This window comes from Anguilla rostrata, chromosome 16 (genome assembly GCF_018555375.3).
Source record: "Anguilla rostrata isolate EN2019 chromosome 16, ASM1855537v3, whole genome shotgun sequence".
NCBI classification, from domain to species: Eukaryota; Metazoa; Chordata; class Actinopteri; order Anguilliformes; family Anguillidae; genus Anguilla; species Anguilla rostrata.
In genome coordinates, this window is record NC_057948.1 from 524,391 (window position 1) to 544,362 (window position 19,972).

The 19,972-nt window shown below is 45.0% G+C and overlaps 1 protein-coding gene across 1 annotated transcript in view; it reads left to right on the plus strand.

Annotated features, from left to right (window-relative positions):
- The window catches only part of LOC135242604 (diacylglycerol kinase zeta-like), a 152,977-nt gene that overhangs the window by 76,490 nt on the left and 56,515 nt on the right, over window positions 1-19,972 (plus strand). The window contains exons 19-27 of the mRNA XM_064313754.1: window positions 536-609; window positions 5,506-5,617; window positions 9,060-9,259; window positions 9,766-9,823; window positions 12,736-13,092; window positions 13,224-13,391; window positions 13,753-13,785; window positions 15,003-15,057; window positions 18,236-18,315. Coding sequence (XP_064169824.1) covers window positions 536-609; window positions 5,506-5,617; window positions 9,060-9,259; window positions 9,766-9,823; window positions 12,736-13,092; window positions 13,224-13,391; window positions 13,753-13,785; window positions 15,003-15,057; window positions 18,236-18,315 — 1,137 coding nt within the window. The remainder of the gene's footprint in view (window positions 1-535; window positions 610-5,505; window positions 5,618-9,059; window positions 9,260-9,765; window positions 9,824-12,735; window positions 13,093-13,223; window positions 13,392-13,752; window positions 13,786-15,002; window positions 15,058-18,235; window positions 18,316-19,972) is intronic.

Below are 19,972 nucleotides of genomic sequence, written 5' to 3' on the forward strand. Positions count from 1 at the left end.
TCTGTCCAGAAGTCCAGAAGTCTGTTTTTAATACAGCAGTCCTCAATTTTCATTCTCATCTCTACTGTATTACACACACATAATATCTTCAATTAAAGTCAGATTGTATAGTGCTGTTTATAGATATGCTGTTACTAAGACGCTTTACAGGAAAACAGGAGATGGAGAAATTGGGATAGACTAAGCCTGAAAGTCCAAAAAAGCAGCGAGTGATGGAAACCAAACTCCCCAGTTGAAATAAAACTGCCTAGTGGAGGGAAACAGCTCACAGATGGGAAGAAATCTCACAGGCCAGGCTAGATGGTCATGGGTAAAAGGGAATGTTCCAGAACAGATAGCCATACTTTAGCCCAGATGGAATGTGCAGGATGCTTGGTGATGATGTTACTCTCCACTCTCCCCCACTGCAGGGGGACCGTACTGGAGGCTGCAGTTCAGATTAAATTTACTGCTGTTACCATGGCACGTCTGCAGTACATGCAGGACCAGCCTTTCCTCCGTAACCCTCCTCTCTCATTGCCTCTGTACCCTCCAGTGCGATGGCACAGATCTCACCTCCAAGGTCCAGGATCTCAAACTGCAATGCCTAGTGTTCCTCAACATTCCCAGGTGAGCAAAGCTGCTCTGGCTGTAATGCCTAGTGTTCCTCAACATTCACAAGGAAAATGTGGAGGCTTGTGAAAAAGAATTAAAAAGAAAGGCAACTGAATTGGTTCCTTGTTAGAATTGTTATGATGAAAGACTTCCGACAGCTTAATCTATTCAGACTTAACAATAGGAGAATCATTTAGGGGAACCCCTGAGGTTTTGCCATTTTCTGCCAATTTTCTCCCCCATTTTAGTTGTTATACCAATTCCCTGTGTGTATCACAGTCCTGGTCGATGCGCTGTTAGTCTGGGGAGGGTGTAGACTACCACATGCTTCCTCCGATACATGTGGAGTCGCCAGCTGCTTCTTTTCACATGACAGCGAGGAGTTTCACTGGGAGAGCTTTACGCTATCTCCCCCTGATCCCCTCCCTGCTGAACAGGCACCCTGGGTGACTAACCAGTAGAAGTCGCTAATGCAACGATCAGGACTCATACCCTCACCAGCTTCCCACCCGCAAACACTGCCAATTGTGTTCGTAGGAACGTCTGACTAAGCCGGAGGTATCGCTTCTGGGGATTGAACCCGGGTCTCTGCGGTGGTAGGCGAGTGCTTATACCTCTATACTACCCAGACGGCCCCCCTGAGGATTTAATTAAAGGGAATGAGAAAGTGAACTGAGGAGGTATGGGTGGAAATGGGCTAAAGGAAAATTCATCACTGATATCAGGACAATGTCAGTGAATAGAGCAGACTGCAGGGTCATGTAGTCCAGGAAGAGAAGTCCAGGCTAGATGGAGAGGAGTGAAATGGCCTGTTCTCATTATGTATTCCTAAGTTCTAGATGGGCTGAATGGCCTGTTCTCCTCATTGTGTATTCTTATGTTTTTATGTTCTAGATGGGCTGAATGGCGTGTTCTCCTCATTATGTATTATGTTCCTATGTTCTAGATGGGCTGAATGGCCTGTTCTCCTCATTATGTATTCTTATGCTCTTATGTTCTAGATGGGCTGAATGGCCTGTTCTCCTCATTATGTATTTTATGTATGTTCTTATAGTTCCCACAGTTGTGTGAATTACGCATGTGGTCTCCATACTTTTCCTAACTTCACCTGAATTGTTTCAGGCATTCAGCTTTCAGAAGATTCTTTGAATGTTTTTGGAAATAATATCAAATGAATCTCAACATCAAATATCTGCACAATTACTATTTCAATATAAAGTTTGTTGTAAATTTGCTTAATAACCTGCCATTGTGTGGAGAACTAAATGTGCCGAAATGAAAAAAATAAAATACATAAATATGAAATTATATAAATAAGTATATAAATTAATAATAAAATTAGTCAATAATTAAATGAATCATTTTATTTCAAAATAATTAAATAATTGTCCCCTCATGTTTGTCCTTTTCACAATAACATGATTATATTTTATTTCATAATAACATGTTGAATTTCCAAACGGCTTTTTAAATTTCATAATGACACTTTTCCAAATGAATTATTTCCGAATGGCGTTTTTATTTCCAAACTCCCTTTTTCATTTCATAATGAAACTTTTCAAAATGGTAAGACCTCCTGTCAATCAGCATGAGTAGGGCATGATCACTCATGGTCATTGGTTGCTCACACATCGAGGCAAAAGCAGCAGCACTGCAAATATGGGTCTGCATGTTAAAATGACAGCTAGTTCGGTAAGCCCTATAGCTGTTGATGAACTAGTTGCTCCACACACACCCATTTCCAACATGGGTGCAGATCAATAAATGATGCATCCACAGATTTATTGAATGAGTGCAAATCCCTTCTTGGAATGAAAGCAAATAGCAAAAACACGAAACGCACAGGTTAAGCTTCATTATGATAATGGTGCATCATTCTAACCAATTTTAGCATTCCTGTCATTCAGAACATTGCTTGCTTGCTAGGTAGCTAGTGGGGCTAATGCAGCTAGCCATCCCACTCATAGTTTCTGCATAGCTGGGTTGCTGAAGTGTCTTCATGGCTGTCTCCCAGAACACAGACAGAAGCTAGGTTTAACTAGTGACTGGCACATTAAAGTGGCTTTATTTATATCCAACACTCAAATGTTTGCTTGATTGTTTTTCATAACTATTATCATTAGCATGTTAACAAGATAACGTTAGCTAGGAACATCAATGATTAAGAACTTACTGTTTGGTAGCTAGCCAACTAGCAAGGCTAATGCTGCTAGCCAACCCACTCACAGTTCCCGGCCAGCAGGGCTGTCTCCCTTATAGGCCCTTTTCACGCTGCGAGTTCTGAGAGCGGAAGTAGGCAGAGGCAGTGGAGTCTTACTTCCGGTTCTCTACCACTCCCATTGAGAAAAGCTAGACCATGGCACAGTCAAGTCGCGAATGTCACTGTAGTGCCCCGCATTGTTCCAACAACAAGCCAATGCATTCTTATTTAAGTTTCCACGACTTTTCATCGGATGATGGATTGCAAGCTCGCTGGGTTACAGCAATCAGAAGAGACGAGGCCGCCACGTTCCGCAGTTATTACTGTTTTCAGTGAATAAATTATGTATACATTGTATTCTCATACTTCCTCAAGCTGTTTACTGTATACAGTACAATAATGTAACGCGTCTCCGGCTCCACACTCATCACCAGCATAAGGAAAAGGGGGCACAATATGACCATATAGTTTACATATTACATATTGAGTTTGTGATCGTATAGTTTTAATGCTACACAGTACAGTTACACGTATCGCTAGAACTCATTTTGTCTTTGGTAACAATATCAAATTACTTGGCAAAATACAGTAGCCACTTTAGCTAGCTTGGGATATCAGAACTAGCTAGCTACAAATACATTTAAAACACATATACAATCCAGTTTAACATACCTGGCAAAAAAACAGCATTAATAACTGGGGAACGTGGCGTCCTTGTCTCTTCTGATCACTGTAACCCAGCGAGCTCGCAATCCATCATCCAATGGAAAGTCGTGGAAACTTAAATAAGAATGCATTGGCTTGTTGTTGGAAAAATGCAGGACACTACAGTGACATTTGCGACTTGATTGCACCATGGCCTAGCTTTTCTCAATGGGAGCGGTAGAGAACCGGAAGTAAGACTCCACTGCCTTTGCCTAATTCTGCTCTCGGAGCGCACAGCGTGAAAAGGGCCTATTACTGTCTCTTCGAATGCAGACAGAAGCTAGGAAGCTAGTTTTAACTAATTGCTTAGCACATGCCAATGCCGTTATTTTGATCCAGCATTCAGTTTCCTTAAATACTTTTTATTCATTATTCAGCTGACATTAGCTAGTTAGGAACACCTCAGATGAAGAACCTATTGCTTACTACCTAGCTAGCAAGCCAGCGGAGCTAATGCCACTTGCCACCCCACTCGCAGTTCCTTACCAAAGCTAGGAAGCTTGTTGCAACTAGATACTTAGTGTAATAGATTGAAGAACTTCCCTAAAACAACCTGTGACCTCACTAATCAATCACATCTGTCTGTATTAAGCGATTGATTAGTGAGGTCACAGGTTGTTTTAGGGAAGTTCTGTGAAAGACGAGCACGTAAGAGAGATTTGTGCTGTACCGCCTAAAAGTTTTGCAGTACAATAACGTTACTAAAAAACACGTCTGCTGTCTGGAGTGCCTCATTAAAAAGCTGCAAGATATCACACTTAGCAAATGGCAGTGTCATTGTTTTGATCCAGCACTCAAGTTTCCTTTTTTATTAATTATTCAGTTTACGTTAGCAAGTTAAAAACACCTCCAATTGAGAACCCATTTCTTGCTAGCAAGCTAGCGGAGCCACCCCACTCACAGTCCCTTGTTAGCACTTGGTCTTCATTGCTATCTCTTGGCATACTGACAAAGCTGGAAAGGTAGCTTTACCTAGCGACTAGAATTGAAAGCGTGATTATTTTGATCCAGCACACAAGCTTTTGCTCAAATTTTTAATAACTTTTTTTTGTGTTTTTACCTATGTAGTGCAAAGTGGAACATCTGCATCACACAGTCAGTAGATGCATTACCTTGCCCCTCCTATCTGAATATTATGTTGCAGTACTGAAACGAGCATAATTAGCGAACTACCACCCCACAGATTCCACCCACTCCACCAGGCGCTGCTCAGAACGAGGCCAAGTAATTGATTGCAAAAGATCACCCGATTAGTGGGCAGGTCCTGCTGGTTTTGATTGACAGGAAGTCTTACCATTTAAAAAAAAGTGTCATTTTGAAATTAAGAAGGGGGTTCGGAAATAAAAATTCCATTTGGAAATAAGTCATTTGGACATATAACATGTTATTATGAAATAAAATACGATAATTTTATTGTGAAAAGAACAGTCGGGCGGTGTGAATTATTTAATTATTTCAAGATAAAATGAGGAATTTTAAAATTATTTACCAGTTTATTTATATATTTATTCATATGTTTCCACTTTTATTTATTTTATTATGTATTTTATTTTGGCACATTTATTCCTCCATGGAATTGTGTTGATCTGTTTGTGAATTTGTTCTGTTACATAACTCATGTGGGTGTGAAGATAAATGAGTTACTCTAAATCAGTACAGTTATTTCTGAAGCATCATATTTATATCTAAATCACACCATTATTTCTGTAGACTTATATTTATGCATAAAGTGCTGATTTGTTTAGACCAGGGATAAGGGAGTTGCACAGAACTTACCATCTCTTCAACCTGTATAATCTTTTTTTCTTTTTTGGGTGGGGCATTCTGCTCTTAAATATTCACAGGCCAAGCTTTAGTTACATAATTCTTATTGGCTTAGCAGGTTGTCTGTCATGTGACCAGGCTTTTGCTCAGTTGTGTTTTTTGTTGTTGTCCCGTTAGCAAACAGCCCCCGGTGTGGTGATTAGCTGAATGGATGTTGAGGTCCTCCCTGTTGTGTTCCATAGATACTGTGCTGGCACCATGCCCTGGGGTAATCCCAGCGAGCACCATGACTTTGAACCTCAGAGGCATGACGACGGCTGCATCGAGGTCATCGGGTTCACCATGACTTCTCTGGTAAGAATCTTTCACCTCATGCATTTAACCCAACTGTGTTAGGGAGCGTCTGAGTAGTGGCACGTCTTGCATTTCACCCAGCTGTGTTAGGGAGCCTCTGAGAAGTGTCAGCTCATGGCTTTCCTACAACAGTTTTAGGGAGTGTCTGGTAAGTGTCTGTCACCTCATACATTTCACACAACTGTCTTAGGGAGCATCTAAGAACTGGGGGCAACATAGCTGAGGAGGTAAGAGCACTTGTCTGGCAGTCGGAGTGTTGCCGGTTCCCCTGCCCTGGGCATGTCGAAGTGTCCCTGAGCAAGAAACCTAACCCCTAATTGCTCTGGTGAATGCGAGGCATCAATTGTAAAGCGCTTTGGATAAAAGCACTATATAAATGCAGTCCATTTACCATTTACCAAGTGTAACCTCATGCATTTCATACAACTGTCTTAGAGAGCGTCTGAGAAGTGTCACCTCATGCATTTCCTACAACTGTGTTTGCAAGCCTCTGATCAGAGTGCCACTTCAGTGTGGCCCTAGGGCTGTGTTCAGAGTGCCACTTCAGTGTGGCCCTCGGGCTGTGTTCAGAGTGCCACTTCAGTGTGGCCCTCGGGCTGTGTGCAGAGTGCCACTTCAGTGTGGCCCTCGGGCTGTGTTCAGAGTGCCACTTCAGTGTGGCCCTAGGGCTGTGTTCAGAGTGCCACTTCAGTGTGGCCCTCGGGCTGTGTGCAGAATGCCACTTCAGTGTGGCCCTCGGTCTGTGTTCAGAGTGCCACTTCAGTGTGGCCCTAGGGCTGTGTTCAGAGTGCCACTTCAGTGTGGCCCTAGGGCTGTGTGCAGAGTTCCACTTCAGTGTGGCCCTAGGGCTGTGTGCAGAGTGCCACATCAATGTGGCCCTAGGGCTGTGTGCAGAGTGCCACTTCAGTGTGGCCCTAGGGCTGTGTGCAGAGTGCCACTTCAGTGTGGCCCTCGGGCTGTGTGCAGAGTGCCACTTCAGTGTGGCCCTCGGGCTGTGTGCAGAGTGCCACTTCAGTGTGGCCCTCGGGCTGTGTGCAGAGTGCCACTTCAATGTGGCCCTAGGGCTGTGTGCAGAGTGCCACTTCAGTGTGGCCCTCGGGCTGTGTGCAGAGTGCCACTTCAGTGTGGCCCTAGGGCTGTGTGCAGAGTGCCACTTCAGTGTGGCCCTAGGGCTGTGTTCAGAGTGCCACTTCAGTGTGGCCCTAGGGCTGTGTGCAGAGTGCCACTTCAGTGTGGCCCTCGGGCTGTGTGCAGAGTGCCACTTCAGTGTGGCCCTAGGGCTGTGTGCAGAGTGCCACTTCAGTGTGGCCCTAGGGCTGTGTTTAGGAGCGTGATGTCTCGACGCGAGACCCTCTAGAGCATCTAGAAAGGGTTTAATTACTGTTATGAGATCAGTTTCCTGTTATCTGAGATCAGTTCTTGCAGGTTTTTCAATGTTGTGTTTTAAGTTAGAGGTTGATTTGGCTTGAATCAGTACTGCTAAATGGGCCCCCACCGACACATCTATGGTGCTATGCATCAGAGGCTCCACCACCAAACGGGGGATACCGCCTCATTTTTATGGTCGATTCGGTTTCCGATTCGGGAGACTCCTGGACCTCCACAAGAGAGGTGCTGAAGACTCTGTGGATGTTCACCCTGACCTTCAGCGTGACCTTGGAGCTCTTACCTGCGGCTGATGATTGACTCCTTCCCAGGAACCCACACCCTAACCACCATGGTGCATGTTCATATCCGAAATACATTTGGATCCCCAGACATCTCAGCATTCTTCTATGTTTAGTATTGATGCTGGAAGATAGTAGTGCCTGTGGATGAACTTAACAGAGTTACAATTAACTAAGGATGGGAAGTAAAGTGGTTCCATGATCCTTTCGGCATTTTAGCCCTTTAATATTAGCTTTTATTTATAGCATAAAGCCAGAACTAACTTTTTGGATCGTACAAGCAACTTCCTGACGTACAAAGACCACTGGAAAAAATAATTTCCAGTGCAGTTTTTCCAACCTAAACTCCTTTTTTTTGTTCTTTGGGTTTGATCTCTAATTTCGGTCATTCAAAAAGAAATGGAGAAAAACTGAACCATCTTATTTGTGCTGAACCTCTTTATTTTTATTTTTCTATTTAAATCTTTTATAAAATCTGTTATGTAGAATGTTGTGCTGGATAAAAGTATTTGCTAAATGCCTGTAATTTGATGTTTTATGGAAAAATCCCAATATTTGCTTTACACTGTGTGTGTGTGTGTGTGTGTGTTATTGTTCCTTTTTCCAATGCAGATGAATGTCTGAAAAAGTGTTGATCTGGTCATAACCTTTATGGGAGTTTGTAACAAAGACATCAATTTTGGATTATCATTTTCTATGGTCTACTGTGATTCTAATGCACACACAGAACTGCAGGGGTCAGCTCAGAAAATAAAGTATATACATATTTGCACCAGCAGGTTTGTGTCACTGATTTTATGAACCAGCTCAGATTCTACAACAAATCTTAAAAAAGGTTTCAGTTTATTTCATTTTTCCTTACTTTCTCTCCGTTTAATACCATAAACAGCCTGTTTTTCTTTTCAGGTCATGAAAATATTACTTTGACTTTTTGTGTTCACCTTTTTACATCACTTTTGACAGCACTGTTTGCATATGATGTGTTTATATTGGTAATCATAGTGGTTAGCAGACTGGATTCTACATAGTAGCAGACTGCAGTGTGTTTAGCACCGTTCTTAAGGAGGATCAGCACAGATTCTGAAAATGAAATTAGATACTTCATAGGCTCATAGTTTCCTTCCATCCTTTGCTTTTCTGAACTTCAGAAGACTCTGGGTAGGTGCTGCATTCTCTGGTGCTCTTGCTTGGCTGTTGACATTGTATTGTCCTTAGCCATGACCCTTAATTACTTTTCAAAAGAGGCCTCATTTCATCGTCATTGAAAGGAAGGCAGTTCCTTCAGTGTCAAGAATATGGAGCCAGTGTCTGGGTTATATGTAATGTAATGAGTCAGACAGAGCTTTCCAATCAGATTTATAATGTCATAATGGGGTAGAAGGACTATTTTTATTTAAAAAGCATTGTCTGGCCTTTCAAATTGCTGTTATTGTGTGATCTACGTGAAAGACCAATGCTCAATGAGAAAGGTGTTCCTTGCGCAAATGTAATATACTGAAAATATATTGAAGTAAAACATATTAAAATCCAGTATACCCTGGCTGTGAAATATATTTATCATTATATTTTCAGAAGAGTATATATATATATATATATATATATATATATATATATATATATATGTATATATATATATATATATATATATATGTATATATATATATATATATATATATATATATATATATATATGCAGTATATTGCAGTATATTCCACTGTGGCTGTTGCTTGGTTCGTGCACAGCTGACCCCCCGTCTGTGTTGTCTTTCACATAGGCCACGCTGCAGGTCGGAGGTCATGGCGAGCGGTTGAACCAGTGCCGGGAGGTCACCCTGACCACTTACAAGCCCATCCCCATGCAGGTGGACGGGGAGCCCTGCAAGCTGGCCCCCTCTGTCATCAGCATCTCCCTGAGAAACCAGGCCAACATGGTCCAGAAAACCAAGAGGAGAACCTCCATTCCCCTGCTCAATGAGTAAGAGAATGCCTTGCCTCGTCCAGTCCTGCCCTGCCCTGTCCCGTCCCACCCTGCCCCATCCTGCCCCATCCTGCCCCACCCTGCCCTGCCGGCCCGGCCGCCACCCCGTCCGCCAGCCTACCTCGTCCCGCCCTGCCCTACCCCATCCTACCCTGCCCCTCCCTGCCCCACCCCACCCTGCCTCCGCCATCCTGCTTCACCCTGCCTCGTCCATCCTGCCCCATCCTGCCTCGCCCATCCTGCCCCACCTGCCCCCTGGCCCAGCCCCACCCCATCTCTCCCTGCCCAACCCTGCCCCACCCTGCCCCTCCCTGCCCCACCCTGCCCCGCTGGCCCAGCCCCACCCCATCTCTCCTGCCCCACCCTGCCCCTCCCTGCCCCACCCCATCTCTCCCTGCCCAACCCTGCCCCACCCTGCCCCTCCCTGCCCCACCCCGTCCTGCCCTGCCCCACCCTGCCCTTCCCCTCCCTGCCCCCCCCTCCCTGACTGGTCCCTTTCCCAGGCTCCTGCTGCTGGGCCCTGGCTTCCAGATCTTCCTGACTAATCTGAACCATAGCAATGTAGGCAATGCAAATTTATCAAAGTATTAGATATTTACTGATACGAACATTCAGCAACTGGTGAAAAAACTGAAGTTGAAATTAGGTTTTTACTTTAGAAACAAGTCTTGCTTTTCCTTCGAGGCCAAAAGGAGACTTGTTGCTGCCACCTTTGTGTCTGTACTGGACTATGGCGATGTTATATACATGCATGGTCTTACAGGTACATGAGAGCATGTAGCACAAGTATACAATCTGGAACACAGGCTTTCTCATCTCATGGTTCACCTCACGGTAAGGACGCAGAGCTCACTGCCCCAGCAGTCCAAGAGCGCTAACGTGCTGTAAGGACGCAGAGCTCACTGCCCCAGCAGTCCCAGAGTGCTAACGTGCTGTAAGGACGCAGAGCTCACTGCCCCAGCAGTCCCAGAGTGCTAACGTGCTGTAAGGACGCAGAGCTCACTGCCCCAGCAATCCCAGAGCGCTAACGTGCTGTAAGGATGCAGAGCTCACTGCCCCAGCAGTCCCAGAGCGCTAGCGTGCTGTCACTATGTTATACTCTCGGCAGCTCAGCACAGGAACGCCTCGTGTTAATTCTGTCAGGGTTCACAGACACACTATACAGCAGTAATGATACGAGTAGCAGGACACAAGCCAATTACAGGAAATTACCAAGAGTTAATGAGCTAGAGCGTAATCTCGGAATTTAGCGGTCTTAATGATGCCACGATTTCTCAGGTTGCTACGCAAGCTGACTGCGGTTTGTTATTTTACCTCATTTAAACACGGCAGGAAGGAGAGATCCATCGCACTATCAGCATTGTGGAGCATTTCCACGTCACTGAAGATGCAAAGTGTTTTACACTTTACGCCTGACGTGAAGTCACATTCGTCACGTTCAAGAAATGAAAAGCTTTTCTCTCTGTCAATACGACCCTTATCCAGAGCCAAGGTCAGAGTGCAGTGCTTTTCTCTGAGTAAATATGACCTTTATCCAGAGCCAAGGTCAGAGTGCAGTGCTTTTCTCTGCGTAAATATGACCCTTATCCAGAGCCAAGGTCAGAGTGCAGTGCTTTTCTCTGAGTAAATACGACCCTTATCCAGAGCCAAGGTCAGAGTGCAGTTTCTTGCAGAGTGACTTAAGTGGTGCGCAGGTGTGTGACTGACGGCACAGACAAGCCAGTTTATTAACTTATTATTCCCGCAGCCCTCAAAGTGCTGACAAAGCCGTGAAAAGCCGATAGCCCGGTCCCTGCGGACGGGGAAAAGCCAACGCTCGGTTCTCTTCAGAGCTGGTGCACAGCCTTTTGGCGTTGATCCATTTTTCTTCAGAAACTAAATCAGGCAGCGTTCGACGACAGCGCAAGTGGCCACGTCTCGTAGCACGCGGGCAGGTGACTTATCTTCCTGCCTCCTCAAATTAAATTAACGCTTACCTTTTCAGCGCAGTCTCTTAACGTTTATCTAAACTAGTTTTGTGTCAACAGGGAAAGGGAAAAGATTACTTATGGAAATTACCAGAAAGATTTTCTAAGAAGACTAATCTTTAGTATGCCACCTGATAAAGATTAAGTATTAGCAATCAACCACCCCATGTCTGAATGCTGAGTTTTATTTACAGCTGCAGTTTTTTCTTATACCATATTTTTAAATTATTGGCGAGAAATCTTTGCTTGAAGTCAGTGGTTTTAGTACATATTCTGAGATTTATTGCAATGAAGACCTTAATGAAGACCTTACCCCTACTTAAACCTCTGGATCGTTTGTGGACTGCACTCATAATAGCTTATTAGTTGTAGCACACTGGGTGAGATTGGCAATTCCTGTGACTGCTGTGTTGTGAGTATAATTTGCTAAGATATTAATATTACAATTAAAATTGAATATCAAATCTAAAAATGTACAAAGAAAACTGAATATTTCTGCAGGCAGTGTCAGGCAGAAGAGTCCTTATGTCCATTTTGTTTTTATTGTCTGAGGCCATGGAGATGACCTTGGCTGACTCTTTAGCCCCAGTGCTTTGTGGGTAGAGATGGCTCATTAACCGCCATTATGTGATACATGATTATTTACCACGTCTCACCCATAACCCAACACCCCTTCCTCTGTCCCACGCAACCCAAAGACCCCTGCTGTATAACCCAACACCCCTGCCTGTGTCTCACCCAACCCAACCCAATACCTCTGTCTCTGTCTCACCCAACCCAACATCTCTGTCTCAATTATACGTGCACTGATCCATAAATGATTGCAGTAATCATAGTAAAATAAATCCTTCTTCTCAGTCCTGTGTATAACTTGATTATAATTGTCAGAAATTCTGGATTCTTTCAATTCCTAATGAGGTTCAACTTCAGGTGGCTGACTAATTCTTTACAAAAACATTTCAAATGTGCCTGTTACTGACAAATACTTTAGCAAGCATTTAAAAAGTGCAGTTTATCAACAGATATGTTAACAAGCATTTACATTACATTACGTTATAGGCATTTAGCAGACGCTCTTATGCGGAGCGACTTTCACAAATTTTTACACACCATTTACCTTGCATTAATTTATACAGCTGGATATATACTGAAGCAATGCAGGTTAAATACCTTGCTCAAGGGTACAATTGTATTGTCCTACCTGGAAATTGAACCTGTGACCTTTAGGTTACAAGACTAACTCCTTACCTATTATACTACACTACCTTTAAATGCTTTAAAGAGCATTTAGAATGTGCAGCTTGCCGGCAGATCACTTAGAATACCTTTAAATGTGTATTTGCTGGTAATTTGAAGAGCCATATATATGTCCCTGGTAGTTGTTATCCATGTTATAAGGCCTTGATTGGCTCCACAGATGAGGACACTGACGCAGGGTCTCTGGGCTGGCTGACATACACGGGGTCTCTGTGCTGGGTGATGAACACAGGGTCTCTGGGTTTGCAGACAGACGCAGGGTCTCTGAGCTGGCTGAGTGGTGCAGGGTCTCTGGGTTTGCAGACAGACACGGGGTCTCTGTGCTGGGTGATGAACACAGGGTCTCTGGGCTGGCTGAGTGGTGCAGGGTCTCTGGGTTTGCAGACAGACACAGGGTCTCTGTGCTGGGTGATGAACACAGGGTCTCTGGGTTTGCTGACAGACGCAGGGTCTCTGAGCTGGCTGAGTGGTGCAGGGTCTCTGGGTTTGCAGGCAGACACAGGGTCTCTGTGCTGGGTGACGGACACAGGGTTTCTGGGCTGGCTGACAGACACAGGGTCTCTGGGTTTGCAGACAGACACAGGGTCCCTGGCACAGGGTCTCTGGGTTTGCAGACAGACACAGGGTCCCTGGGTTTACGGACAAACACAGGGTCCCTGGGTTTACAGACAGACACAGGGTCCCTGTGTTTGCAGACAGACACAGGGTCCCTGGCGCATGGGTCTCTGGGTTTGCAGACAGACACAGGGTCCCTGGGTTTGCAGACAGACACAGGGTCCCTGGGTTTGCAGACAGACACAGGGTCCCTGGGTTTACGGACAAACACAGGGTCCCTGGGTTTACAGACAGACACAGGGTCCCTGTGTTTGCAGACAGACACAGGGTCCCTGGTGCAGGGTCTCTGGGTTTGCGGACAGACACAGGGTCTCTGGGTTTGCAGACAGACACAGGGTCCCTGGTGCAGGGTCCCTGGGTTTATGGACAAACACAGGGTCCCTGGGTTTGCAGACAGACACAGGGTCCCTGGCGCATGGGTCTCTGGGTTTGCAGACAGACACAGGGTCCCTGGGTTTGCAGACAGACACAGGGTCCCTGGGTTTGCACACAGACACAGGGTCTCTGGGTTTGCGGACAGACACAGAGTCTCTGGGTTTGCGGACAGACACACGGTCCCTGGGTTTGCAAACAGATGCAGGGTTTCTGGGTTTGCAGACAGACGCAGGGTCTCTGGGTATGTGGACAGACGCAGGGTCTCTGTGTTTGCAGACAGACACAGGGTCCCTGGCGCAGGGTCTCTGGGTTTGCACACAGACACAGGGTCGCTGGGTTTGCGGACAGACGCAGGGTCTTTGGGTTTGCAGACAGACGCAGGGTCTCTGGGTTTGCGGACAGACGCAGGGTCTTTGGGTTTGCAGACAGACGCAGGGTTTCTGGGTTTGCAGACAGACGCAGGGTCTCTAGGTATGCGGACAGACGCAGGGTCTCTGGGTTTGCACACAGACACAGGGTCGCTGGGTTTGCGGACAGACGCAGGGTCTCTGGGTTTGCAGACAGACGCAGGTTTTCTGAGTTTGCAGACAGACACAGAGTCTCTGGGGTTGTTGTAGGTCATTCAGAGGTCACTGCAGGTTCTCTTCAGCAGGGCCTGGAGTTCCTTGTGTGATGAAACATTGTCTGTGCTGTGAAGGCCATTCTTCCTGTGCTAAATGAAGCAGAAACCACCTTGAGCTGAGGTGCAGTGTCAGCAGAGGATTTTGCATAAAGCACCAGCACCATAAATGTTCTGATCAGATATTGAGGTTACCATATGTGCCCCGATGTTTTAAAATGCTGTCGTTTATCGCAGTCTGTTTTATTTAAGATCTCTTCTGGCTAATCCTACAAAATTATATCCCTTTCAACACATCTGCAGAAATGAAAATTAAACACTCTTAAAGGAGATAAACCAGCATTTTTGCTCTGATTCAAAATCCAGGATAAATACCAAAGTTTTAGTCTGACTTTGTACATACTTCATAGTCTACAAACGACAGACACAGTTCAGTAAGTCAAAGTAAGTTAAAAAAATATAACCATTCAATGAAAATGAATAACATTCAATATAAACAGTATTATTAATAAAATTCCCTCCATGTCATGAAACATTCTGAAATGTAATTTCTCAGGTTTATTCAGACCAACTGAAAGGTCAGTTAAAGATCAGTTCCCAGCTATACTGACAAGAAAGTGAATCATGCTTGAGCACTGGTGCATCTTTCTCTAGAAGCTTCTGGTCAGCAGGCTTCTAGCAGTCCTCGGGGAAGTGATTTTTTCAGATTCATCTGAAAATACTGATGTTCAGAGCCTAAATGTCTGAACTAGAAGCGGAGGACGTTGTATTCTCGAACCACCCAAATCAGAGCTTGCGCTCTGAGTGGAGCGGAGAGCCCAGCCACAGAGCACTGCTCTGGCCACGGGTCTCCCTGCAGAACTCTGCCCCCCGACCAATCTGGAGCTTCCGACCGGCAGCCCGCTAGCCCCATGACGACTACGAGGCCCTGCACTACCGCAAGGAGAAGCTGAGGGAGGCCTGTGAGTATCCACACTCTGACACGCCCCCCGACCCCACAGACACTTCCCCTGACCCCAGAGACACGCCCCCCGACCACACGGACACTTCCCCTGACCCCACGGACCTCACCCAGACCCCAGAGACACTCCCCCTGACCCCACGGACCTCCCCCTGACCCCAGAGACACTCCCCTGACCCCACGGACCCTCCCCCTGACCCCAGAGACACTCCCCTACCCCATGGACCCTCCCCTGACCCAGAGACACTCCCCCAGACCCAGAGACACACCCCCGACCCCACAGACACTTCCCTGACCCACGGACCCTCCCCTACACACCCCCTGACCCCACGGACACTCCCCCTGTCCCCAGAGACACACCCCCTGACCCCAGAGACACTCCCCAGACCCCAGAGACACACCCCCGACCCCACAGACACTTCCTGACCCCACGGACCCTCCCCCTACACACCCCTGACCCCACGGACACTCCCCCTGTCCCCAGAGACACACCCCTGACCCCACGGACACTCCCCCTGACCCCACAGACACTCCCTCTGAGTCCTTAAACACCAGGACACCCCCACACCTGTACTCTTCCACCAGGTTATTTCCCATCCAAACCACTAACAAGTACTCTTGAAGCGCACTTCTGCTCAGCTTCAACAGTTTATGAATGAGAAGGGTACAGGCTGGTATGGCTGCTTAGCTTCAGCAGTTTGACATGAAAAGGGTACAGGCTGGTATGGCTGCTTAGCTTCAGCAGTTAGACATGAAAAGGGTAGAGGGTGGTATGGCTGCTTAGCTTCAGCAGTTAGACATGAAAGGGGTACAGGGTGGTATGGCTTCTTAGCTTCAGCAGTTAGCCATGAGAAGGGTACAGGGCAGTATGGGCGCTTAGCGTCAGTAGTTTAACATTAGAAGGGTACGGGCTGGTATGGCTGCTTAGCTTCAGCAGTTTAACCTTAGAAGGGCACATTAAAAGGGTACAGGGTAGTATGGTTGCTTAGCTTCAGCAGTTTAACATTAGAAGGGTACAGGCTGGTATGGCCGCTTAGCTTCAGCAGTTAGCCATGAGAAGGGTACAGAGTGGTATGGCTGCTTAGCTTCAGCAGTTTAACATTAGAAGGGTACAGGGTGGTATGGCTGCTTAGCATCAGTTAGCCAGTTCCCTCCATACATAGCACTGATCATTACGGCCTGACAGTTAAATTTTTGTTTCATCTGACCAGAGAACACTCCTCCAAATGGCTAAGTCTTTGTCCTTGTGATCACCTGAAAAATTCATTCTGGCTTTTTTATGCAAGTCTTGGAGTAGGGGTTTTTTCCTTGCGCAACAGCCTTTCAGGCCATGGCGATGTAGGATTCTCTTAATGGTGGATGTAGATACTCTGGTACCTGATGCCTCCAACTCCTTCACCGGTTCCTTTGTTGTTTTCTTGGGGTTCATTTTAACCTTTTGGATCAAAGTTTGTTCAGCCCTGGGAGTTAATTTATGTCTTCTTCCGGAACGATGCAGTGTCTGCGTGGTTCCAATATTTTTGTATTTGCATAAAATTGTTTGTACAGATGCTCATGGTACCTTCAGTTATTTGGAAATTGCTCCTAAGGAGGAACCGGACTTGTGGAGGTTCACAATTTTTTTCCTGAGGTCTTGGCTGAGTTGCTTGGATTTTCTCATGATATCAAGGGCAAAAAAGTTTGGCCCTTAAATACAGCCACGGGTGCCAATTAACTCCTAATTATGACAATTGGCCATTCAGAAGCTTCTAAAAAGTCATTACATCAATTTATGTAATCTTCCAGACTGTTTAAAGAGACAGTCAACTTGGTGTATGTAAACTTTTGACCCACTGAAATTCTGATATAGTGAATTAAAGCTGAAATAAATCTGTCTCTAATAGATTGTTTGAACATTACCTCAGATGTAAACAAAGTAGATGCCCTAATTGACTTGCCAAAAGAAATGTACAGTAACATGAAATGTGCAGAGTTGAGAAAAACTGAGTTAAAATATCTTTAGCTTCTGTATATGTAAACTTTTGACCTCAGCTGTATGCACCCAACTGTCTCAATGGATAGCATGTATTTTAAGGCATTGCCAAGTAAAGAAATAAAGGTCCGTATGACAGTGATAATTCCTCATTAGGTACCAGAGCACTGCAGTGCTGGGCTAATTTAAAGTGTGCTTGGTTCAGCATTGGTTATCCTTTGTGAATCATCGATGGGGATCAAATAAGATGGTCCATTAATTCCAATCCCAAATTCAATCGCAAAACAATCAATGAGATTCCGTCCTGTCCAAATCTCCTGAAAAATGCAGCTTGAGATATGATATGATATGTGTCATAAGGTGCCTGTTATGCTGTTGCCTTCGTTGATGGATACCCTTTGAAGTCTTAGATAACATTGCTGCTCCTCTAAAAGAACAGCAAAAGAATAAAAAGAAGAGACAGAGAGAGAGGAGGGGAGTGAGAGAAGCCGAATTGAATTTGAGCTGCCTGTTTTGCCGTAGCTAGGCAACAGTGCATTCTTAGGTGAATACATCGGCCTCCAGTGTAACTGGACAATTCTGGAATTCTTCAGAAGGTGATTTTAATACACCAGTCTAAACTCTGTCCACCCATGATTCATTCTCCTGGGCTGCTCATTTCCTGATATAAGGTACACTGCATGTTTAGCTGAAAGGTGTCCCTGAATGACAGAGTTTCAGTCCCCACAGAAGATACTGGTACTGAAAGTATCAGATCATTAATTGTCCCGTGGTGAGTTGCTGAGTGACAGTAGCCAGTGACTGCCAGTCTGATGGACAGGCACTCAAAGCTCATTCAGCTACAGCTCCATGCATCTTCCTGTTACCCTTACAAGGACCAGGGCTGTTTTCAGAAGGTCTTTTCCTAGTTTGCATCCTCCTGATTTTTAAACAGCTGCCATTAGTTCTCATGCTCAGGTGTCATTAGTCTCTCAGATTTTTCAGTGAGGTTTAAATGGTTGTTTTCAAGTCATTTGTTGTTGTTCTGTGCACTGCAGATTTTCCCTACACCTCTTGCTGGATATTTGATTAAGGGATTTTACACATAATCAGTAGTCTCTTTCTTTAGATCTGCAGCGTACATATCTGTAAAACGTCCAGCAGGAAGTTTTATTCAGGATCACCGGGTAAGGGCACTGCTGCGCACTAACATAATTCTGTTTCCCAGCAATCCCATTGGGCCTTATCGTCGTCCCGGGAGACAGTGACCTGGAAACATGCCGCTCTCACATTGAGAGGCTACAGGAGGTAAGGACGAGAAGAGAGAGTGTGTGAGCGAAAGAGCAGGAGAGAGAGAGAAAGAAAAAGAGTCCAGACAGACAGTAAGACTGTAATAGGGCTGTCAAAAAATATTCGAAATTAGAAACTATTCAAAAATCTTAACGTTACTGATCAGCTCACAATTTAGGCTAAATAATGTTCCCATGGCAGGCTATGTTTCCTTTCTGATCTGAAGATTTTGATTAAAATGGATGATGAAGGAAGTTAAACAAACTAAACAGAGTAAGTAATTAATGTTGTTTTAGGCTACATGCATTTTGAATAGTTTAAATAGTTTTTTGTGTTAAGAAATAAACAGGGATTTCCTATAAACAATCATTTTTCTATTATTGTGATTAATAAACACTGAGTTGTGGCACATTACATCCACGAGAAAGTGCTTTATTCATTTGCGCATTAGGCTATAGAAACTGCAGGGGGCTCATTTTTAAAACTTGCGTGCATAGCCTACATCTAGTGAAGACCTGACGTAGAGCCACAACCGTTTCCACGGTCAAATCGAGTCATGCTGAAATTTTATAAATCACTACTTTGATGTGATTTTCTACGTACGCGCCACACAGTTGATCTAAAATATGTTTTATAAATGAGGTCCCAGATGTAGTAACCTAGTAGGAAAGTTCACCGATGTCCTCTATTCTACTGCCCGCTTGTGGAAAATAACGTGCAGACCAGTTTAGAGGGAGCGTCACATGCATATTGCGCCTGACAATAAGCATCTTATTTTAGTGAATTATAGGCAAATTGTATTTGAATATATTTGAACGCTAACTAATTACAAAAGCTAATATTCAAACTCAATTTCATTTTTGACAGCCTTAGACTGTAATGGCTAACCCCTACATCCCCAGGCTGGGTTGGGGGGTGGCTGTTGGGGGGCATGGTGTTTTTCCATTTCTCCATTGACCTCAGCTCAGTGTGTGTTCTCCTCCCCCGTTGTCTAATAGAATGTAAAATGGATTAAATAGTGCATGAAATTCATGGTTGTAAGGCCCAAGCTGCTAAAAAGCTGTGCCATCAGCCAATCCTTTTATTTCTCTTTAGTTTAAAATGGACTGCCAGACACATCTTCACCCATTGTTGGTTTGGAGGATGCATCCTTTCTTGACCAAATCTCACATTTTTCAGGAACATTTGAAAACCTGCTACTGTTTTTCCTGAGCATTCCTTTACTCTTATAGGAATGTTCAGCACTGACCGGTGCAGCTCACCTAAACTGATGGTCTTCAGTTATTGTGTTAGCTGAGTAGTCCTCACTGGAAAATTAGCAGATAGACAGCTCCTCATTGGTTACTACTGAGACAGACAGGTCCTTGCTGGTCACATCAGACAGACAGGTCCTCACTGGTCACTAATCAGACAGACAGGTCCTTAGTGGTCACTACTGAGACAGACAGGTCCTTACTGGTCACTACTGAGACAGACAGGTCCTCACTGGTCACTACTCAGGCAGACAGGGCCTCGCTGGTCACTGCTGAGACAGTTTTATTTCTCTTTAGTTTCAAATGGACTGCCAGACACATCTTCACCCATTGTTGGTTTGGAGGATGCATCCTTTCTTGACCAAATCTCACATTTTTCAGGAACATTTGAAAACCTGCTACTGTTTTTCCTGAGCATTCCT